The 20,325-nt window shown below is 38.2% G+C and overlaps 1 protein-coding gene across 1 annotated transcript in view; it reads right to left on the reverse strand.

Moving 5' to 3' along the window:
- The window catches only part of AKAP13 (A-kinase anchoring protein 13), a 332,091-nt gene that overhangs the window by 81,432 nt on the left and 230,334 nt on the right, over window positions 1-20,325 (reverse strand). The window contains 2 exon segments of the mRNA XM_032623794.1: window positions 987-1,123; window positions 6,298-6,373. Coding sequence (XP_032479685.1) covers window positions 987-1,123; window positions 6,298-6,373 — 213 coding nt within the window.

Here is a 20,325-nt window from a genome sequence, read left to right on the forward strand (position 1 = left end):
ACGAGGAAAAGGGCGAGGGGAGGCCAAGCAGGCATACGAGAGCCACTGAGCAAAAATGAAGGGAAAGTGAAAGTAAATGCACAGAGGCTTAAATACATTCCAGACCAGAGTCCCAGAACGGTAAGCCTTCTTCTAGTGTAACTTTTAAACCCAGCATCATCACGCTGCCTTGGAGAACCTAAGCAGCCACTAACCCCAACTGCTCTCATCACTTCTCCAAAGTCATCGTGAACCCTCACAAAGGCGTCTGCACAGCTGCCATGTTTCTGCCCCCTCAACCACTCTCTATTATAAAGACAAGCACTTGTGGCATATAACTGAGTACCATTTGCTGATCCTGCTGTGGGAAAGGCCTCTATTCTTCTTAGGAGACAAAACCAACCCTGCTGCAACCAGATACAAACATAAGCAAAAGAATGCAACAACCCCCCCGCCCCCCGCCACCAACACACACACACACACACACTCTCTCAGAGCTTCAAATTATATGAAAACACGAGGTGATTCATGTGGATGGGCTTGGCTTTTCACTAGTGAGAAAGCTTGGATTCCTGAGCAGAGCTCTAGAAACTTCCAATTAAGCAGGCTCCATGAGGACAGGTGACATCACCAAGCTCAACAGCGAGCTTCAGGCCTAAACACATTAATCAGAAGGCTCTGTGGTTAGTTTATACACATGACGTCATACAGTCTGAGCTGTGGTTCCTTCCTGCCCCCTGAGAAGTATTCACTGTCATCTGATTTAATTCACAATAAAGGAACTTCCATTTCTTTAGGCTTCAATGTGAGCTTCAAAACCTGTACGTAACCAGCCATGATTCTACAGAAAATAAAGTGGCCAAGGCCTCTTTCTAAGGCCTGGCAACCTGGAGCTTCATTCTCTGAAAGGGGGCATTTACACTTCTCTAAGACCTGAAGAGAAGCCCTGTAAGGCTAGTAGGAGTCACATCTTACTAGCAGGAGTCACACACTGAGTCCAACAGTACCTTGGAGAAGATAATGCTGTCCACTTCTTCACTGGGTGAGTGGAAGAGGTCAGAATCACTCCCAGATTCTCTTTTAAGGACACCTTGTTTTGAGGCACACTCTCTGCCCAATCCAACATCCAGGAAGTTATCACATTCTGAAAAAGAAAATTTATTCAACCACTGCTTTAAAAAAAAAAATCAGTTTCTTTTCATTCCAGCCTTTTAAATCAACCAACTGATCAATCTCCCTCCCTCCTCATACTACGAAGCTGTAAAGGACACAGTCGAATTAGTAGCTTTTAATTCTCAGTTGATACAGTTACTACAGGACAACCATGAGTTTGTCATGTAAACCACAGGTACAGAAAGATAAAATGATGATTTAGAACCATAATTCCACCTATGTATTTAAATAATGATCTTTTCCTCCTGGTAGTTATAGAATTTATTTCTTTTGTTACCAAAATCAGAAGTTCCTTATTAGGAAACTATGTGACAGGATTTGTGGGCAATTTCTGTTTTTGAGACTTAAGTTCTTTCTGGAAACTTGTTACTTTATCAAAATACTGAGATAAAAGACAAAGGGGGAGCATAACTAATAAAACATACCTGTGTATTAAACTCACGGGTTCTATTAAGCAATAACAGAAATATAACTATTTAAATTCTCCTACCTTTAATAGATCTGACATTGGATGAATAATGTGATGAAGAAAAATATATAATCTAGAATCTGTTTTCAGTTCAACAACTAGGATGTGGACTCTGGTGAACCAGACAGAGAGGGCCTTGATAGAAATATTACATTGGTACATCTAGGGATTCTAAAGACTTGTATGCTTAAATTAGCAAAGTATTTAACCCATTCTCTTCTTTAACTCTGTAAACAAAAAGGACATGTGACCTGATAACAACAGAGAGAAAAATATCTCTATGTACATGGTGAAACCAAGTAAGACATCAACCTCCTTCAAGAAGTTTTGAAGAATGAAGCGTTTCCATTCTAGTTAGCATTAAGCATGATTTGGAAAAACATACGTATGTTTATCAAACCTGCAGGTGACACTAAGTGATGAGGGACAGAGTAGATAACCTGGCTACCTAGCAGTTCATGAGAACTCTACCTGGAGGTTTTGCTTGAAAGCAAATTCAAGAGGAGTTCACAATACAAGGGTATGGCAAAACAAACAAATACTAATAGTTTTAGGCTCTATTAATAGACAATGCACCCAAATCCAAAATGGGGACAGTCTGGCCAGTATGTGCCACCAACACTGCACCTATATGGTTGTGTTTGTTCCTAAATATTGATAAATTAAATTAAAACACTGATAAACAAAAATGCATGCATGGTAATGAGGTGACCATGAGTGGAAACACCTGAGATACATTCAGGTTGCAGAGGAGCTTGAAGAAAATGTGTCTGAGGATGGCTGCAGATTTGCCCTGTGCCATTCAGGAGGGAGAACAAAGCCCGCCAAGTGGAAGCCAGAGCTTCACTATAACGGGGCTTCGGGCCATAGGCTGGCAGCCTTATAAAGTCATGAGGCTCGTTCACCAGAAGGGCTGGAGCAAAGGCTGAGTGACCGTGGCAAGACATTTCAAAAAAGCTGTCTGCACAGAAGTGGAAGTGGAGACTGAACTAGACGACCCCTAATGTCTCTTTTAATTCTTATAGTCTATGCTTAGACAATAAGTGTGTGTGTGTGTGTGTGTGTGTGTGTGTGTGTACAGGTCTGTGTTCAGAGATAATGAGAAGAGGAAGTTTTTCTTATCTAAATGAACTAATAACTGATCATCAATCAGTAAATAATTTGCCCTGCCTTAGCCAGGAATCTTAGAGGAAGGGTCAAAGAGGCACTGCACTGATACAGGTCATGAATCACTTGTCAATAAAATTACCTTTTCTATTAGTTAGGCATTTGACTAGGTACTGGGAATTATCCAAATAAAAAGAGATGCCTAATGTTTCTGTCTATGTGGAGGGGGGAGTAGTTTACAATTTTGTAGTAGAAATGAATATATTAAGAGGTAATTTCAACACAGAAGTACAGAAAGGATGCCATAGGAATAAAGGCACGGCCCACAGATTAATCTGAAAATGTTTCAGTTAAAGAAAAAATTACCTTGGTCCATTTCAGTCTTGGTCCAAACTATTTCTGAGTGTGTCAGTTAATGGGAATAGCCTTGCCTTTTAAAGACTGGAAATCATGGGGATTCTGGAGTTCTGGTCCCTTTTTTCCCACATCCCAGAGTATGTACTAACTTGGGTGGAGCTGGTGGCTGTGATTTTTCTACTTGTTCCCCCCACACCTTTTCCCCACATGGAAAAATCAAAAACTCCACTCCATGGATGAGGGGAAAATAGGGGGACTGGCCAAGGAAAGAAAGGGCTGCCGCAGCAACTATGCTAAGGTGCTAGCTGTCCAGCTGGCAGTCAAACAGACCACGTCCCAATTCCAGACCTGGAAAACAGAGCAGCTTAAGACATTCTAATGGAAAATCCACGGGGAAGATCCGGACTCAGCCTTGGTAGGAATACCTCACCCAGAAAATAAATCCAAGCCAGCACTACAAGGGACCACAAACCAAGTCTGGGATGAGAATCTGCTGCTGTGATACAATGTTGGTTGGTGAGCTGGGGAGGAGGGAAAACTATGAAAACGAGGAACAAGGGAGAGAAAAGGACCTTAAGCCATTATGAAACCCCACAAATGGAAGTGGGGGGACCCTAAGGCAGAGCTAATCTATACCTCATTTCACATGTGTTGACAAGTTTTCAAAATGGATAAAATCTTTCCTTTCTTCTTACATGCCCCCCTTCCTAAGAAATAAAGTGGAGCAGCAAACAAAGGTATAAACAGGAATGAATGATCATTGGTTTCAGAGTGAGGCTGATGGGGCTCAAATCTGGATCCGAATACTTATAGCAAAAAGATCCCAGGCAAGAAGGAATTTGACCCTCTAAGTCTCCATTTCCATACCAATGAAATGGGATGATTTGTACCCCCCTAAAATAGTTGTAGGGATGGTGAGAAATAATTTATATATATAGTAACCAGAACTCCGCCCCTGAGTACACAGCAGGCATGCGATAAACATGCCTAATGGAGTTAAGGCTTCATTAACCTGTAACGTGTGATTTGACAAGTATCCAGTAAGGACATTACACTTTGAGGTGGGCCAACCCCATTTTACGACCCATATATAAATCTGTCTATAACTTTTGTGTCCTGAGCCACTAGCTTTTTAAAAGCTAACAAAATGTGCACTTTTAAAGTGCTATCTGGTCTTTTAGGTTTCAATTATACATATGTAAATAAATTATAGTTGGGGAAGGGTAGGAAGACTTACCAGCAGCCCACTCATTGGGCTTTGCTGAACCATGTTAATCATAATGCATCTGTTATTTATTCCTATTTAAATAGGTTTGCATTTATCCTGGATTGAAGAGTATACAAAGTGATTTTAAATGTTACTACCTTATTTAGTCTAACACTATTGCTCTCTTGAGCTGTGTTTAAAAGTAAAAGAAAGAAACCTACATGACTCGCAAGAGGGAAGACATATGGGAACATATGTATAACTGATTGACTTTGTTATAAAGCAGAAACTAACACACCATTGTAAAGCAATTATACCCCAATAAAGATGTTTAAAAAAAAAAAAAGAAACCTACATGACTGAAAGTACCTAGAATTCACAAAACAATATGCCTAAAATAAAAATCTCAGGTCTGAAGTTCAGAAGCATAATCCAGATCTTGGGTTTTGATAAACTGAAGTTTAAAAAGAATCACTCTAAAAAAACCAAAGTCTTTTGGGGCCTGGGGTATGGAGAAGGTCAACAAAATTCAAGATTATGCCCTGGGGAAAATGCTCAGGGGTTCAAAATACATTTCCTTAAATGAGTAAAATAAACTGCAGCATGTGAAGAAACTTCCTGTGAATATTCAAATTATGAGGCAACCTCTACACAGCAGACAATTTCACTGCCTGAGTGGTTGAGAGTAATTACACTTTTAGAAAAAGCCCCAAACAGCTTAAAGAACCAAAACATAGTAAGTTCTATACTTTTAAGTAGAAGATTCTAGGGGGAGAGATAGGGAAAATGTAAGTTACATCTGTGAACAAGATCAGTCTTATAATATTCGGAGACCCGAAACACAACTACAGCATAATAATATCCTTTAACCTCTTTCTCCACGTGAGAGAAAAACAGAAAAAAACTTTTCATATTTGTTCTGACGCTTCCTTTGGAGCAAAGTCAGAGGACTGAGAATCAGTAGGAAACTTCTCTGGAGATAGAGGATTTGAACCATCTGTCTTTAAATTTAATACTACTGCAGGACATCCACAGCTAAACTGTCTCTAAAAGACCAGTAAATGAAAACTCGGTAATTTTTAAAGCAGGTCAATGAAAACTGGAAAGGTTAACAGAGGTTTTGTTGGGTAAAGTCGACTCAAGAGCCCAAAATGCAAATTACCAGCTGCAAGAACAGGCACAGAGACTTCAGTTACTCACCAGGTCATTCGGACTCTTCCCTTAAGAAAGGCCAGTAAGGCTTTAGGGATGGAAGACAATAGAGCACACAGACATTAGGGAACGTACCTTACGTCACAGTGAATTAGTGGCCAAACTTGGATAAAAAGTTGGGATTCCTAACTAACCACAGATCATGTGCTGTGTCATTAACCAGCAAGGTCTTAAGAGAATTTTACCCTCATCCAATGTTACTAATACCTCATGGGTGCTTAAGGAAAGACTCAATTGCTGACAATACTTCCAAAGATTATGGCTCTCAATCTTGGCTACAAAGCAGAGGAACCAAGGGAGCTTTTAAAGATTCTGATGCCCAGACCACACCCTAGTCCAATTAAATCAGAATCCCTAGGGGCAGGACCCAGAGATCACTACATTTTTAAAGCTCCCTAGGTAATTTCAATGTACAGCCAAAATCGAGAGCCCCAGGATTAGTCCTTAATAATACATATTTATAGTTTTACCATAATAAGAAACCTTTATCACATGTACATATATGCACAGCACATACGCCTTCACAGATGAATTAATAAATCATAAAGCCACATGTGAAAACTTAATACTGAAGTGAAATTTAGGTAATTACGTGCTCATTTTCAACTGTGAGACAAAATGCCTACAAACCCAAATCACATACACCCCTTCTTCTGATTTATCCCATTAATGCTCATGAAGGACAGACCTTGAAATCAAACAATCTGTTATTGGAGTGGGAATGTGGCTCTAGAAAATGGACATTTTGGATGAGTTATTCAAGCAAATTGGAAGTTGGAGAATCCCCGCGTACCTGCGCTCTGCGTCGGAGCCAAGAGAGATGCTGCATCTGGGCATGGCTCAATGGTACACCAACTCTCTCGGTTTATCTGAAGAAAAAGAAAAAGAGATTGACCTTCAGACAGTGAAGTAGTGTGGGATGTTTATACAGCGGTTGCAAGTGTATCTACCACACCAACACTCCTATCTTTTTCTTTAATATTTTATTGCAAAGTGGGTAAAATTATGTCAAGAAAAAACCTTTTTCACAACACAAGGCAATCTATACTCAATTAAGACTCTAAAGAAACTGTCAGTAAAAGTTAGGCATATAAAAACAAAAGGAAAAAAGATATACAAAGAGGAAGATCATGGTGCGGGCCAATGGAGGAATAAAAAAGAAAAACAAGTTAACAGGTGAAAGGGATCAAATATTGAAATATGCATTTCACATCCTAGGTTGCAACTCAGAAAATGCAAAAATAATTCCTATTTGTTCAAGAATTACTGTATGTTGGGCATCAGGTTAAGAATTCTACATATATTATTGCATTTAATCCCCACACTAGCTCCAAGAAGTTTGTAATATCTCTATCCAAAGAACAGCTACGCTTAGAGGAGTTGCTAAGGTAATAAATGGCAGGACTGGGAATGGAATACAAACTTACGTGATTCTAAAGCATATTAAGAAGCACATATACCCGCCTTAAAACATTTTTTTAAAATTTAGCCTTTACAACTCCAAACCATCTTAACATTATGACTTTCTACTTTCATTAGATTAAAAATAATGTAATTTTTAAAACTACCATTAGAGATTTCAACAGCCCTCTCTCAGTAATTGATAAAACAGGTAGACACAAAATCTGCAAGAATATACATAAAGAACTTGGAAAACATCATCAACCAATTTGATTTAATCAACATATACTGAGCCTTTTACCCAACAACAGAATACACATTCTTTTCAAACGCACATGGTATGTTCACCAAGATAGAATATATTCTGTCGTATAACACAAGTCTCAAATTTGAGGATTAAAATCATATTAAACATGCTCTTTGACCACAACAATATCAAATTAGAAACCAAAATCAAAAAGATATCTGGAAAAACCCAATATTTAAAAAAATTTTAAAAAAACTTCTAAAAAGAAATCTTAAGGAAACATTAAATATCAGAAAATATTTCAAGCTGAATAAAAATAGAAATACCACATATGAAAATTTGTGAGATACAGCCAAAATAATGCCTAGAGCAAAATTTATAATATTAAATCCCTGTTTTAGAAAAGGAATGTCTCAAATCAGTGATCTAGGCTTCCACCTTAAGAACTTAGCAAAATTAACACAAAGCAAACATGATGAGTAAAACAAAGAGCAGAAATCAGTGAAAGAGAAAACAGAAAAATAAAATCAATAAGATCAAAAGCTGGATCCTTAGAAGATCAGTTTATTGATATCAGTAAAACTTTAACTAGATAGACCAGAAAAGAATTCTAAGTTAAAAATTACCAGTATCAAGAATTTAAAGGGGGACATCACTAAAGATCCTACAGACACTGAAAGGATGATAGGGAAATATCATTACGAACAAGAAATACAACAAGTTAGATGAAATGGAAGCATTTCATGAAAGACACAAACTACCAAAATTCTTTCAAAAAGATACAGATAATCTGTACACCCTTATTCTATTAAAGACATTGAATACATAGTTTAAAACTTTCCTGTAAGGAAAACTCCAGGCCCAGATGACTTCAGAGGTAAATGGCACCATACATTTAAGGAAGAAATAATAGCAATTCTACACAAACTCCTAAGGAAAACAAAAGAGGAGGGAACAATATACAGCTCATTTTATAAGCCCAGCATTACCCTGACACCAAAACTAGACAAAGACGTAAGAAAATTATAAATCAATATCCTCAGGAACATAGACGAAAAAATCCTGAACAAAAATTAGGAAACTGAATCCAGCAATATAGAAAAAAGATAAACATCATGACCAAATTCATCCCAGTAAAGCAAGGTTGGTTTAACATTTGAAAATCAATTTATTAATAGACCAAAACCTCTCACAAACTAATGATTATCAAGAGATGCAGAGAAGAATTTGGCAAAATTCAACATCTAAAACTCATAGAACACTGAAAACAGAAAGGAAATTCCTCAACCTGATAAAGGGCATCTATTTAAAAAATCCTGATACTTCACTCTGAGATCAAAAACAAGGCAAGAATGTCCACTCTCAGCACTGTTATTCAATAGGTACAGCTTCTAGCCAATGCAGTAAAGCAGAAAAAGAAATAAAATGCAAAGATGTAGAATAGAAGTAGTTAATACTTTATTCATAGATGGCATGATTATCTATGGAGAAAATCTCAAGGAATCTACAAAAATGCTACTAGAATAAACGAGTTTAGCAAAGCTGAATGTTATAAAGTCAATGTACAAAAAAAAATTAATACTAGTCCTATATATTAGGAGTGAACAATTAAAAATTAAAGTTAAAAACAAAAGTAATACAATTTACAATAGCATCAAGAAATATAAAATAATCAGGCATAAATTTAATAAAATATGAGTAATACCTGTACTCTAAACACTGCAAAACACTACTGAGAAAAATTAAAGCAGGCTTAAGTAGAGACACCATGTTCATAGATCAGAAAACTCAATTCTGTTAAATTGTTAATTCTCCCCAATTCATCACTACTTGACCTCAAGACTTACTATATATAAAAGCTTTTTTGGGAGATTGGTTCAGGACGGCGGAGTAAAAGGACGTGTGCTCATTCCCTCTTGTGAGAGCACCGAAATCACAACTAACTGCTGAACAATCATCCACAGGAAGACACTGGAACTCAGCAAAAAACATACCCCACATTCAAAGACAAAGGAGAAGCCATAATGAGACAGTAGGAGGGGCACAATCAATAAAATCAATTCCCATAACTGCCGGGTGGGTGACTCACAAACTGGAGAACACTTCTACCACAGAATTCCACCCACTGGACTGAAGGTTATGAGCCCCACATCAGGCTTCCCAACCTGGGGGTCCGGCAACGGGAGGAGGAATTCCTAGAGAATCAGACTTTGAAGGGTAGCAGGACTTGACTGCAGGACTTGGACAGGACTGGGGGAATCAGAGACTCCACTCATGGAGGGCACACACAAAGTGGTGTGTGCATCGGGACCCAGGGGAAGGAGCAGTGACCCCATACTAGACTGAACCAGACTTACTTGTTAGTGTTGGAGGGTCTGCTGCAGAGACGGGGGTGGCTGTGGCTCACCGTGAGGACAAGGACACTGGCAGCAGAAGTTCTGGGAAGTACTCCTTGGCGTGAGCCCTCCCAGAGTCTGCCATTAGCCCAACCAAAGAGGCCAGGTAGGCTCCAGGGTTGGGTTGCCTCAGGCCAAACAACCAACAGGGAGGGACCCAGCCCCACCCATCAGCAGACAAGCAGGCTGAAATTTTACTGAGCTCTGCCCAATAGAGTAACACCCAGTGCTACCCACCACCAGTCCCTCCTATCAGGACACTTGCACAAGCCTCACAGATAGTCTCATCCATCAGCAGACAAGCAGACTGAAGTTTTACAGAGCTCTGCCCAAAAGAGCAACACCCAGTGCTACCCACCACCAGCCGCTCTTACCAGGAAACTTGCACAAGCCTCATAGATAGCCTCATCCACCAGAAGAAGCAAGAAGAACCACAACCCTGCAGCCTGCGGAACAAAAACCACAATCACAGAAAGACAGACAAGATGAAAGGGCAGAGGGCTATGAATCAGATGAAGAAACAAGATAAAACCCCCAAAAAACAACTAAATGAAGTGGAGATAGGAAACCTTCCAGAAAAAGAATTGAGAATAATGATAGTGAAGATGATCCAGGACCTCGGAAAAACAATGGAGGCAAAGATCAAGAAGATGCAAGGAATGTTTAACAAAGACCTAGAAAAATTAAAGAACAAACACCTAGAAGAATTAAAGAACAGAGATGAACAATACAATAACTGAAATAAAAAATACACTAGAAGGAATCAATAGCAGAATAACTGAGGCAGAAGAACGGATAAGTGACCTGGAAACAGGATGGTGGAATTCACTGCCACAGAACAGAATAAAGAAAAAAGAATGAAAAAAAATGAAGACAGCCTAAGAGACTTCTGGGACAACATTAAACACAACATTCGCATTATAGGGGTCCCAAAAGGAGAAGAGAGAGAGAAAAGACCCGAGAAAATATCTGAAGAGATTATAATCGAAAACTTCCCTAACATGGGAAAGGAAATAGCCACCCACGTCCAGCAAGCGCAGAGTGTCGCAGGCAGGATAAACCCAAGGAGAAACACACTGAGACGCATAGTAATCAAACTGGCAAAAATTAAAGACAAAGAAAAATTACTGAAAGCAAACAAAGGAAAAATGACAAATAACATACAAGGGAACTCCCATAAGGTTAACAGCTGACTTCTCAGTAGAAACTCTACAAGCCAGAAGGGAGTGGCATGACATATTTAAAGTGATGAAAGGGAAGAACCTACAACCAAGATTACTCTGCCTGGCAAGGGTCTCATTCAGATTCGATGGAGAAATCAAAAGCTTTAGAGACAAGCAAAAGCTAAGAGAATTCAGCACTACCAAACCAGCACCACCAAACAACAAATGCTAAAGGAACTTCTCTAAGTGAAAAACACAAGAGAAGAAAAGGACATACAAAAACAAACCCACAACAATTAAGAAAATGGTAATAGGAACATACGTATCGATAATTACCTTAAAAGTGAATGGATTAAAATGTTCCAACCAAAAGACACAGGCTTGCTGAATGGATACAAAAACAAGACTCATATATATGCTGTCTACAACAGACCCACTTCAGACCTAGTGACACATTCAGACTGAAAGTAAAAACTCTCCAGAAAGTGGGTATAGAGGGAACCTACCTCAACATAATAAAGGCCATATATGACAAACCCACAGCAAACATCATTCTCAATGGTGAAAAACAGAAAGCATTTCCTCTAAGATAAGGAACAAGACAAGGATGTCCATTCTCACCACTATTATTCAACACAGTTTTGGAAGTCCTAGCCATAGCAATCAGAAAGAAATAGAAAGAATACAAATTGGAAAAGAAGTAAAACTGTCACTGTTTGCAGATGACGTGATATTATACATAGAGAAACTAAAAATGCCACCAGAAAACTACTAGAGCTAATCAATTAATTTGGTAAAGTTGCAGGATACAAAATTAATGCACAGAAATCTCTTGCATTCCTATACATTAATGATGAAAAATCTGAAAGAGAAATTAAGGAAACACTCCCATTTACCACTGCAACAAAAAGAATAAAATACCTAGGAATAAACCTACCTAGGGAGAATAAAAGACTCTTATATGTAGAAAACTATAAGACACTGATGAAAGAAATTAAACATGATATAAACAGATGGAGAGATATACCATGTTCTTGGATTGGAAGAATCAACAATGTGAAAATGATTATACTACCCAAAGCAATCTACAGATTCAATGCAATCCCTATCAAATCACCAATGGCATTTTTTATGGAACTAGAACAAAAAATCTTAAAATTTGTATGGAGACACAAAAGACCCTGAATAGCCAAAGCAGTCTTGAGGGAAAAAAAAAGCACTAGAGGAATCAGACTCCCTGACATCAGACTATACTACAAAGCTACAGTAATCAAGACAGTATGGTCCTGGCACAGAAACAGAAATATAGATCAATGGAACAGGATAGAAAGCCCAGAGTTAAACCCACGTACCTATGGTCAACTAATCTATGACAAAGGAGGCAAGGATACACAATGGAGAAAAGGCAGTCTCTTCAATAAGTGGTGCTGGGAAAACTGGACAGCTACATGTAAAAGAATGAAATTAGAACACTCCCTAACACCATACACAAAAATAAACTCAAAATGGATTAGAGACCTAAATGTAAGACCAGACACTATAAAACTCTTAGAGGAAAACAAAGGAAGAACACTCTTTGACATAAATCACAGCAAGATCTGTTTTGATCCACCTACTAGAGTAATGGAAATAAAAACAAAAGTAAACAAATGGGACCTAATGAAACTTAAAAGCTTTTGCAAAGCAAAGGAAACTACAAACAAGACGAAAAGACAACCCTCAGAAATGGGAGAAAATATCTGCAAACGAATCAACAAAGGATTAATCTCCAAAATATATAAACAGCTCATGCAGCTCATTATTAAAAAAACAAACAACCCAATCCTAAACTGGGCAGAAGACCTAAATAGACATTTCTCCAAAGAAGACATACAGATGGCCAAGAAGCACATGAAAAGCTGCTCAACATCACTAATTATTAGAGAAATGCACCTCAAAACTACAGTGAGGTATCACCTCACACCAGTTAGAATGGGCATCATCAGAAAACCTACAAACAACAAATGCTGGAGAGGGTGTGGAGAAAAGGGAACCCTCTTGCACTGTTGGTGGGAATGTAAATGGATACAGCGACTATGGAGAAAAATATGGAGGTTCCTTAAAAAAGTAAAAATAGAATTACCATATGACCCAGCAATCCCACTACTGGGCATATACCCAGAGAAAACTGTAACTCAAAAAGACACATGCACTCCAGTGTTCACTGCAGCACTATTTACAATAGCCAGGTCATAGAAGCCACCTAAATGCCCATCGACAGACGAAAGGATAAAGATGTGTTAGGGCTTCCCTGGTGGTGCAGTGGTTGATAATTTGACTGCTAATGCAGGGGACATGGGTTCGAGCCCTGGTCTGGGAAGATCCCACATGCTGTGGAGCAACTAGGCCCGTGAGCCACGGCTACTGAGCCTGTGCGTCTGGAGCCTGTGTTCTGCAACAAGAGAGGCCGCGACAGTGAGAGGCCCGTGCACTGCGATGAAGAGTGGCCCCCGCTTGCCACAACTAGAGAAAGAAGACTGCACAGAAACGAAGACCAAACACAGCCAAAAATAAATTAATTAATTAAAAAAAAAAAGATGTGGTACATATATACAATGGAATTACTCAGCCATAAAAAAGAACGAAATTGGGTCATTTGTAGAGACGTGGATGGATCCAGAGACTGTCATACAGAGTGAAGTAAGTCAGAAGGAGAAAAACAGATATCGTATCTTAACGTGTATATGGGGAACCTTGAAAAATAGTACAGATGAACCGGTTTGCAGGGCAGAAACTGAGACACAGATGTAGAGAACAAACGTATGGACACCAAGCGGGGAAAGCGGCAGGGGTGGTGGTGGGATGAATCGGGAGATTGGGAATGACATGTATACACTGATGTGTATAAAACGGATAACTAATAAGAACCTGCTGTATAAAAAAATAAATTTAAAAAAAAGTACTTTTAGAAGTTTGGATAATTTCCCAAAAACGTAGAGATAAACATTAAATAAAATCCATGCCCCCCAAAAAACAAAGAAAAAAAAAAGCTATATTGTGACTTCCCTGGTGGTGCAGTGGTTAGGAATCCGCCTGCCAATGCAGGGGACACGGGTTCAAGCCCTGGTCCGGGACGATCTCACTAAGCCCATGCACCACCACTACGGAGCCTGCGCTCTAGAGCCTGCGAGCCACAACTACTGAGCCTGCGTGCCACAACTACTGAAGCCCGCACGCCTAGATCCTGTGTTCTGCAACAAAGAGAAGCCACCACAAGGAGAAGCCCGTGTACCACAACAAAGAGTAGCCCCTGCTCGCTGCAACTAGAGAAAGCCCACGGGCAGCAAAGAAGACCCAACGCAGCCCAAAATCAATCAATCAATTTATTTTTTAAAAACGCTATATTAATAAAGCCAGTTTGGTACTGGTATAAAGACAGGCATACAGATCGAAAGAACAAGAGAGGATCCACAAATAGACCTTCACAGATATGACCTATTCATTTTTGACAAAGATGTCTAGGTATTCCAATGAGGAAAGAATAGGTTTTTAACAAATGAAGTTGCAAAAACTGGGTGTTCATGTGAAAACAAACAAATAAATCTCCCCCAAATCTCAAACTTCATATTGTCTATAAAAATGAGCTCAAAATATATCTAAATGTTAAACTTAAAACAACAAAACTTCTAGAAGAAAAGAGGGGAATGTTTTTTTGTGACACTGGGTTAGGCAAAGATTTCCTAGCATGCATTAAAAAAGCATGAAAAAAACTTGTAAATTTGACTACGTCAAAATTCTTTTAAAGTCTTGCTCCTCAAAAAGCATTGTTAGGAAAATGAAAAGGCAAGCCACAGACTGGGAGAAAATATTTACAAAACATGTATCTTCTAAAGGACTGGTAATTAGAATATTAAAATACACATAACAACAACAACAACAAAACCTCTTACAATGCCGTAAGACAAACATGTTTTTCACATAGGCAAAAGATTTGAATAAACATTTCATCAAAGAAGATTATGAATGGTAAATAAATGCAGGAAAAGATGCTGAACACCGTTACTCATCAGGGAAAAGTAAATTAAAACCACAAGGAAATAACAGTCTACAGCCATTCAAATGGTTAAAATTAAAAACTGGTAATTCCAAGTGTTGCCAAAGATGGAGCAACTGAAACACTGGTAACATTGCTGGGAGAATGCAAAATAGTAAGTCACTTTAGAAAGCAGTTTAGCAGTTTCTTATAAAGTCAAACATATATTTATAGACAACATAGCAATCAATCCCACTGTGGTATTTACCACCCCAAAAATCAAAATATACCTTTACACAAAGACTTTTACTGGAATTTCACAGCAGCTTAATTCATGATAACCCCAAACTGAAAACAGCCCAGACTGTCATCAATGGGTAAATGGATAAACGAATTGTGATACATCATTCAATGCAACAGACTCAGAATCAGAAGGAATGAACTACAGATACAAACAACATGGACAAATCTCAAGATCACTATGTTAAATTAAAAGAAAAAAGCCATACAAAAAGACTACCTACTGTATGGTTCCATTTATATAATACCTTAGAAAAGGCGAAATTTATACAAGAAAGCGTATTAGTGATTAACAGGGACTGGAGGAAGAGGCTGACTGCAAGGGGACAGGAGAGAACTGTAGGGGTGATGGAAATGTTCCTATCATGACTGTGGCAGTGACTACACAATTCAAACATTTGTCAAAACTCATCAAACTGTGAACTTAAATTGGTGAGTTTTATTGTATATAAATTATATCGCAGTAAAGCTGAAAAAACGTACCCCCAAAAGAGAAGTATAATACTATATTTCAGTTTTTACCACTCCCACACACCTTAACATTATAATCCTCTAGTTTCATTAACACTGAAACAGTCAGTGGATTCTAAACAATACAAGTAGGAGTATCCAAACAAATTACCAAGTAGTTGAATATTTATTATGCTCAAAGATGATTTTACTTAACGGTTTCTACAATATCATGTGTACCTACTGGTAAATTTCTGATCTTTGGTGAGAAGATACTAAACTATATTGGTGAGAAGGACCAACAGTTTTACTAAGTATGCTATGTGGGATAAGGTAGAAAGCTATGGGACATTCTGTCAAATTACAACTGTGTGACAAAGAAGAAATGCAAGGAATTAGGCTGCTTGCAAATAACCATGAAACAAAACACCAAATCATTCGCTCATTTCAGCTCTTTCACCGTTAGAGAGGAGAGGAGGTGGGGACCAGGGGCCATCAATGTTTCAATTCCTGATCTGTTACAAAATGATGCCCAAAATTTGAAAGTTATCTTGAATGGAAAAGAAAACCTCCAGCAGGTTCCCTGAGATTATGCAAAATATCCCCTTTCAAAATGCAATTTGAATGTGCCTAAGGAAGAAACCTCAAATTCAGTAATGTTAACAAACCCTATCCACAACTTTCAAAGAACTGAAACAGCAAATTTTCTTTAAAAACAAAAAAATCTTCCATTTAGAGAAGGATTTTCTTACTGTGAACTGCATCTCATTTGAAATGAGCCAAAGTTCACTTCCAGTGAAGTAAGTTTCTCTGTTAACAGGAAAAGCAAGAGTCCAGAATTGCTGTACTTTTGCTCCATGAATAGAGCAACAAATTTAAATAGGTAACAGAAATAAAAAAGCAGTTCCTTTAAACAGCAAAGAATGCCAAGCCGCTCTGCATTATCAGGACTTTGCTCTCTCCCCTTCCATGATCTTCAACACCTCTTCAGTCAACATTTTAGGAAACTTTGTTAAAATTCTTTATCTGAGAATGTTTTTCGTCACCTTTTCACACATCATTCCATAGCCAATAAGTAAACCGAACATTCTTGCCTTCAATATTTGAGGGACTAATACTCTACACTTTTCATGTAATTTTAGGCATTTGTTACAGAAGGTGAGTTATACATTTTGCAAAATAACATATAATGTAAATAATCCATAAATATTTATTTAAAATAATGTATTATTTAACAAAAAAATATTTAAGAGTATTACTTAAAATAATAAGTAAAATAATACTGAAAGAAATTAAAATTAAATCAAACCTCTAACTAAATACACTAATTTCTGAATAACAAGGATGAGAACGTATTAGCGGTGGGAGGCAATTCCCCATGGGTCTCCCCTTTTTCTGCATGTCTTGTGAGCAAAGGACACTGACTGTCCTTTTGTTCTAGACTACCTTTTCAAGAATGTCTATGTATCAAACAGCCTTGGAAGATAGAGATATTGCTTCTTTCTGAAGCAAAGGGCAGATGTGTTGAATCAGAGCAAACGTCAGGTAGGCTTACTGCCCAATGTAAAAATTCCGGTTTCCTAACGTTGGGGTTCCTCAGCTGTGACAGAGCATCTACCTGGGCCCCTCCGTATTGCTCCCGTGAGACTAGGGAAGCAAGAAGAACCAACGAGAAGCTAAGCTGATGTTCATGGTGCTTTCTGAATGACGAGTAATAAATTCATCTGTCTCTGACCCAGGAGTTCCATGACTTCAGCCAGCAGCCATGAAATTGTCAGGCTAACTTGGTACCTTACAAGCAGGGTAAAATCTCAGACCCATCACACTTTGACAAATTAGTCTATATTAAACAGTATTAAAACACTTAAACACAGTGGCAGCCAAAAATCTCTCAATATGATCACACCTATGTGGTGAAAAACTCTAATCTGATTCAATTTTTCACTGAGTGGTTATGCTTGAATAATGATAAAGAGACAACTAATATCCGTTTTGATTTTTCTATAGCTTCCTGAATTTTCTTTAATGACTGTGTTACTTTTTTAAAAATTTAATTTTTATAAACGTGGATAGTACAGAGTTCTCATACACAGGGTCTCACCAGTTTCTTCGATGTTACATAATCACAGTACATTTGTCAATACTAAGAAACCAACACTGGTACACTACTATTAATTAAATTACAGACTTTGGATTTCATTCATTTTTCCAATAATCTTCTTTACTGTTCCAGGATCCAATCCAGGACACCACACTGCATTGTGTGTGTGTATGTGTGTGTGTAATTTTGCATTTTAAGACCTTTATTGAAATGTAATTCATATACTCTAAAACTCACCCATTTAACAGAGTTGTGTAAGCATCACCACTAATTAATTTTAGAATACTTTCATGGCACCAAAAAGAAACTGAGTAGCAGTCACACCCCACCCCAAACCCAGTTCTAGGCAATCAGTAATCTACTTTCTGTCTCTATGGATTTGTCTGCTCTGGACATTTCATATAAATGGAATTGTACATTATGAGGTCTTTGGTGACTGGCTTCTTTCACTTAGCAAGAGGCTTTCAAGGTTCATCCGTGTCTTAGCATGTATTAGTACTTAATCTTACTGCCAAATAATGTTCCACTGTATAGACATGCCCACATTTTATTTATTTATTCTTCAGCTGATGGACATTTGAGCTGTTTTCACTTGCTGGCTGTTATGAATAATCCTGTTGTGAATAACCATACACAAGTTTTTGGTGGACGTGTTTCATTTCTCTTGGGTATACATCTAGGAGTAGAATTGCTGTGTCATACGATAACTTTATGTTTAAAATTTTGAGGAACTGCCAGACTTCCAGAGTGGCTGTACCATTTGACATTCCCACTAGCAACGTATGAGTGTTCTAATTTCTCCACACCCTTGCCAACACTTGTTACTGTTCTTGTCTGTGTTTTGGTTGTAGCCAAACTAGCAGGTATGAATGGTACCTCATATGAGTATATGAGATATACTTCCAACCTTCCATTCTTTTAAAATGGAAAATATTTTTTAATCTATTGGTTACTTTCTAGGAAAGGAAGATTCTATAAAGACACAATGCTAAGCACCCTCAGATTTGTTTCCTTCCTTCTTTTATTAAAAAAAAAAGTACTAAATAGGGACTTCCCTGGCAGTCCAGTAGTTAAGACTTTGCCTTCCAATGCAGGGGATGTGGGTTTGATCCCTGGTCCAGGAGTTAAGATCCCACATGCCTTGTGGCCAAAGAAAACAAAACAAAGCAGAAGCGATACTGTAACAAATTCAATAAAGGCTTAAAAAAAAAAAGTACTAAAACCTTCTGTGTATCAAAACATTGTGTCAAGCCTTAAAAGCAGAAGTAGTAAAAGAACTGAGCCCTCAAAGAACTCATAGTTTATGTGAGAGAGACATGGAAATGTTAAGTAAATAAGTGTTCCATAGCATTTTGCACACATCAGGCACTGAAATGTGTGCTGACTTGGACAAGGTGTGCTGTGACCAACAGAAATGGGAATTAGAGTGAATGGGATACTCTAATGACAAACCATACTTGAAATGCTTTATACATTTCTACCCAGGTCACAAATGTGACATACAGACACTGGGCCAGAATAACAACTCTTCTCTTTCACTTCATACAAGGCATTGCACAATATATAGAGGGGGGAGGTCAGAGATTGCCACGCCCTTGTAGAGGCAGGAGAATTCAGAGAGATGAGTTTCACAGAAGTTAAGGAAGCAGAGGGCTGAAAAGAGAAGGTAGGTCCACAGTGCCAACTGCTGCTGAGAAGTCAAAACTGATAAATTTTTGAAAGGAAGTTACTGAACTGGGCAACTGTGAGGTTTGTGGTGAGTTTGGAAAGAACAATTTTAACAAGACAGGTGATACCAGAATTAAAACTGTAAAACATCTCCTTATATTTCTAAATTCATGGTACTTTAAAGTTTGCAAAGTATTGTCACCTAGATTTGACCTTTTTCCTGTCCCACAAGAAGGCACACTACCATTTTCAAGAAGAGGCCACACACTCACTGAGGCTAGATTTGGGGATGGTATAGTTGTGTGTGAACTATATTGTACTGGTAACTTTATCTGCTCAAAAGACTGTAAGCTTCTTGAGAACTGAATCCCATCTTTTATTCCACGGATCTCCCAATGAGTAGATGGTAGATGCTTAGTGAATAATCTTTGAATTCCTTATCATCAATGATTTTACAGAGAACTATAAGTTGGGAGAACCTTCAGGATTATCACTCTGCCTCCCTTTACTAGCTCCATTAAAGGGGGATGGGGGCACATCCCCCTTTAATAAGAGACTCGAAGGAGGTAACACAGCACTTAGAGACAGAGTGAGGACCCAGTTTTCCTCACTTCCAGTCCAGCGCTCTTTCCCCACCCCTGCAAATGTCTCTTCTTATTCTTAACTTTGTCTCAGAATTCAAATTTTGTTTAAACAATTTTTTAAAGCAATATGAAACTGGATTAAGTCTGGCAAATTGCATTTAACATCTCTGGAGAAGATTTGTTGGAAAATAGAGTCAACGTTCAATTTAGACCAAAATATTTAGAAAATAAAGTATTATCATAACGCAACAACTAAAATATGGAACTGTGGGTGCCGATATTCTGAACATTGAAATGCTGTAATTGAAAGAAATGTTTTTTGTTTGTTTTGGCTTTGTCTATTTCAAGGAGCCTGCATTTTCAATCACTAACAGTTAATTACCAATGATGTACTGAGAAGGCTCACTGTCTCTAAGTACACAAAAAGCTTCAGGAAATCTGGCAATGATGCAGTTCCAGTCGGTTCCTTCTTTGGAATTAGGACTCATTCACAAACACT

This window comes from Phocoena sinus, chromosome 2 (assembly GCF_008692025.1).
Source record: "Phocoena sinus isolate mPhoSin1 chromosome 2, mPhoSin1.pri, whole genome shotgun sequence".
NCBI classification, from domain to species: domain Eukaryota; kingdom Metazoa; phylum Chordata; class Mammalia; order Artiodactyla; family Phocoenidae; genus Phocoena; species Phocoena sinus.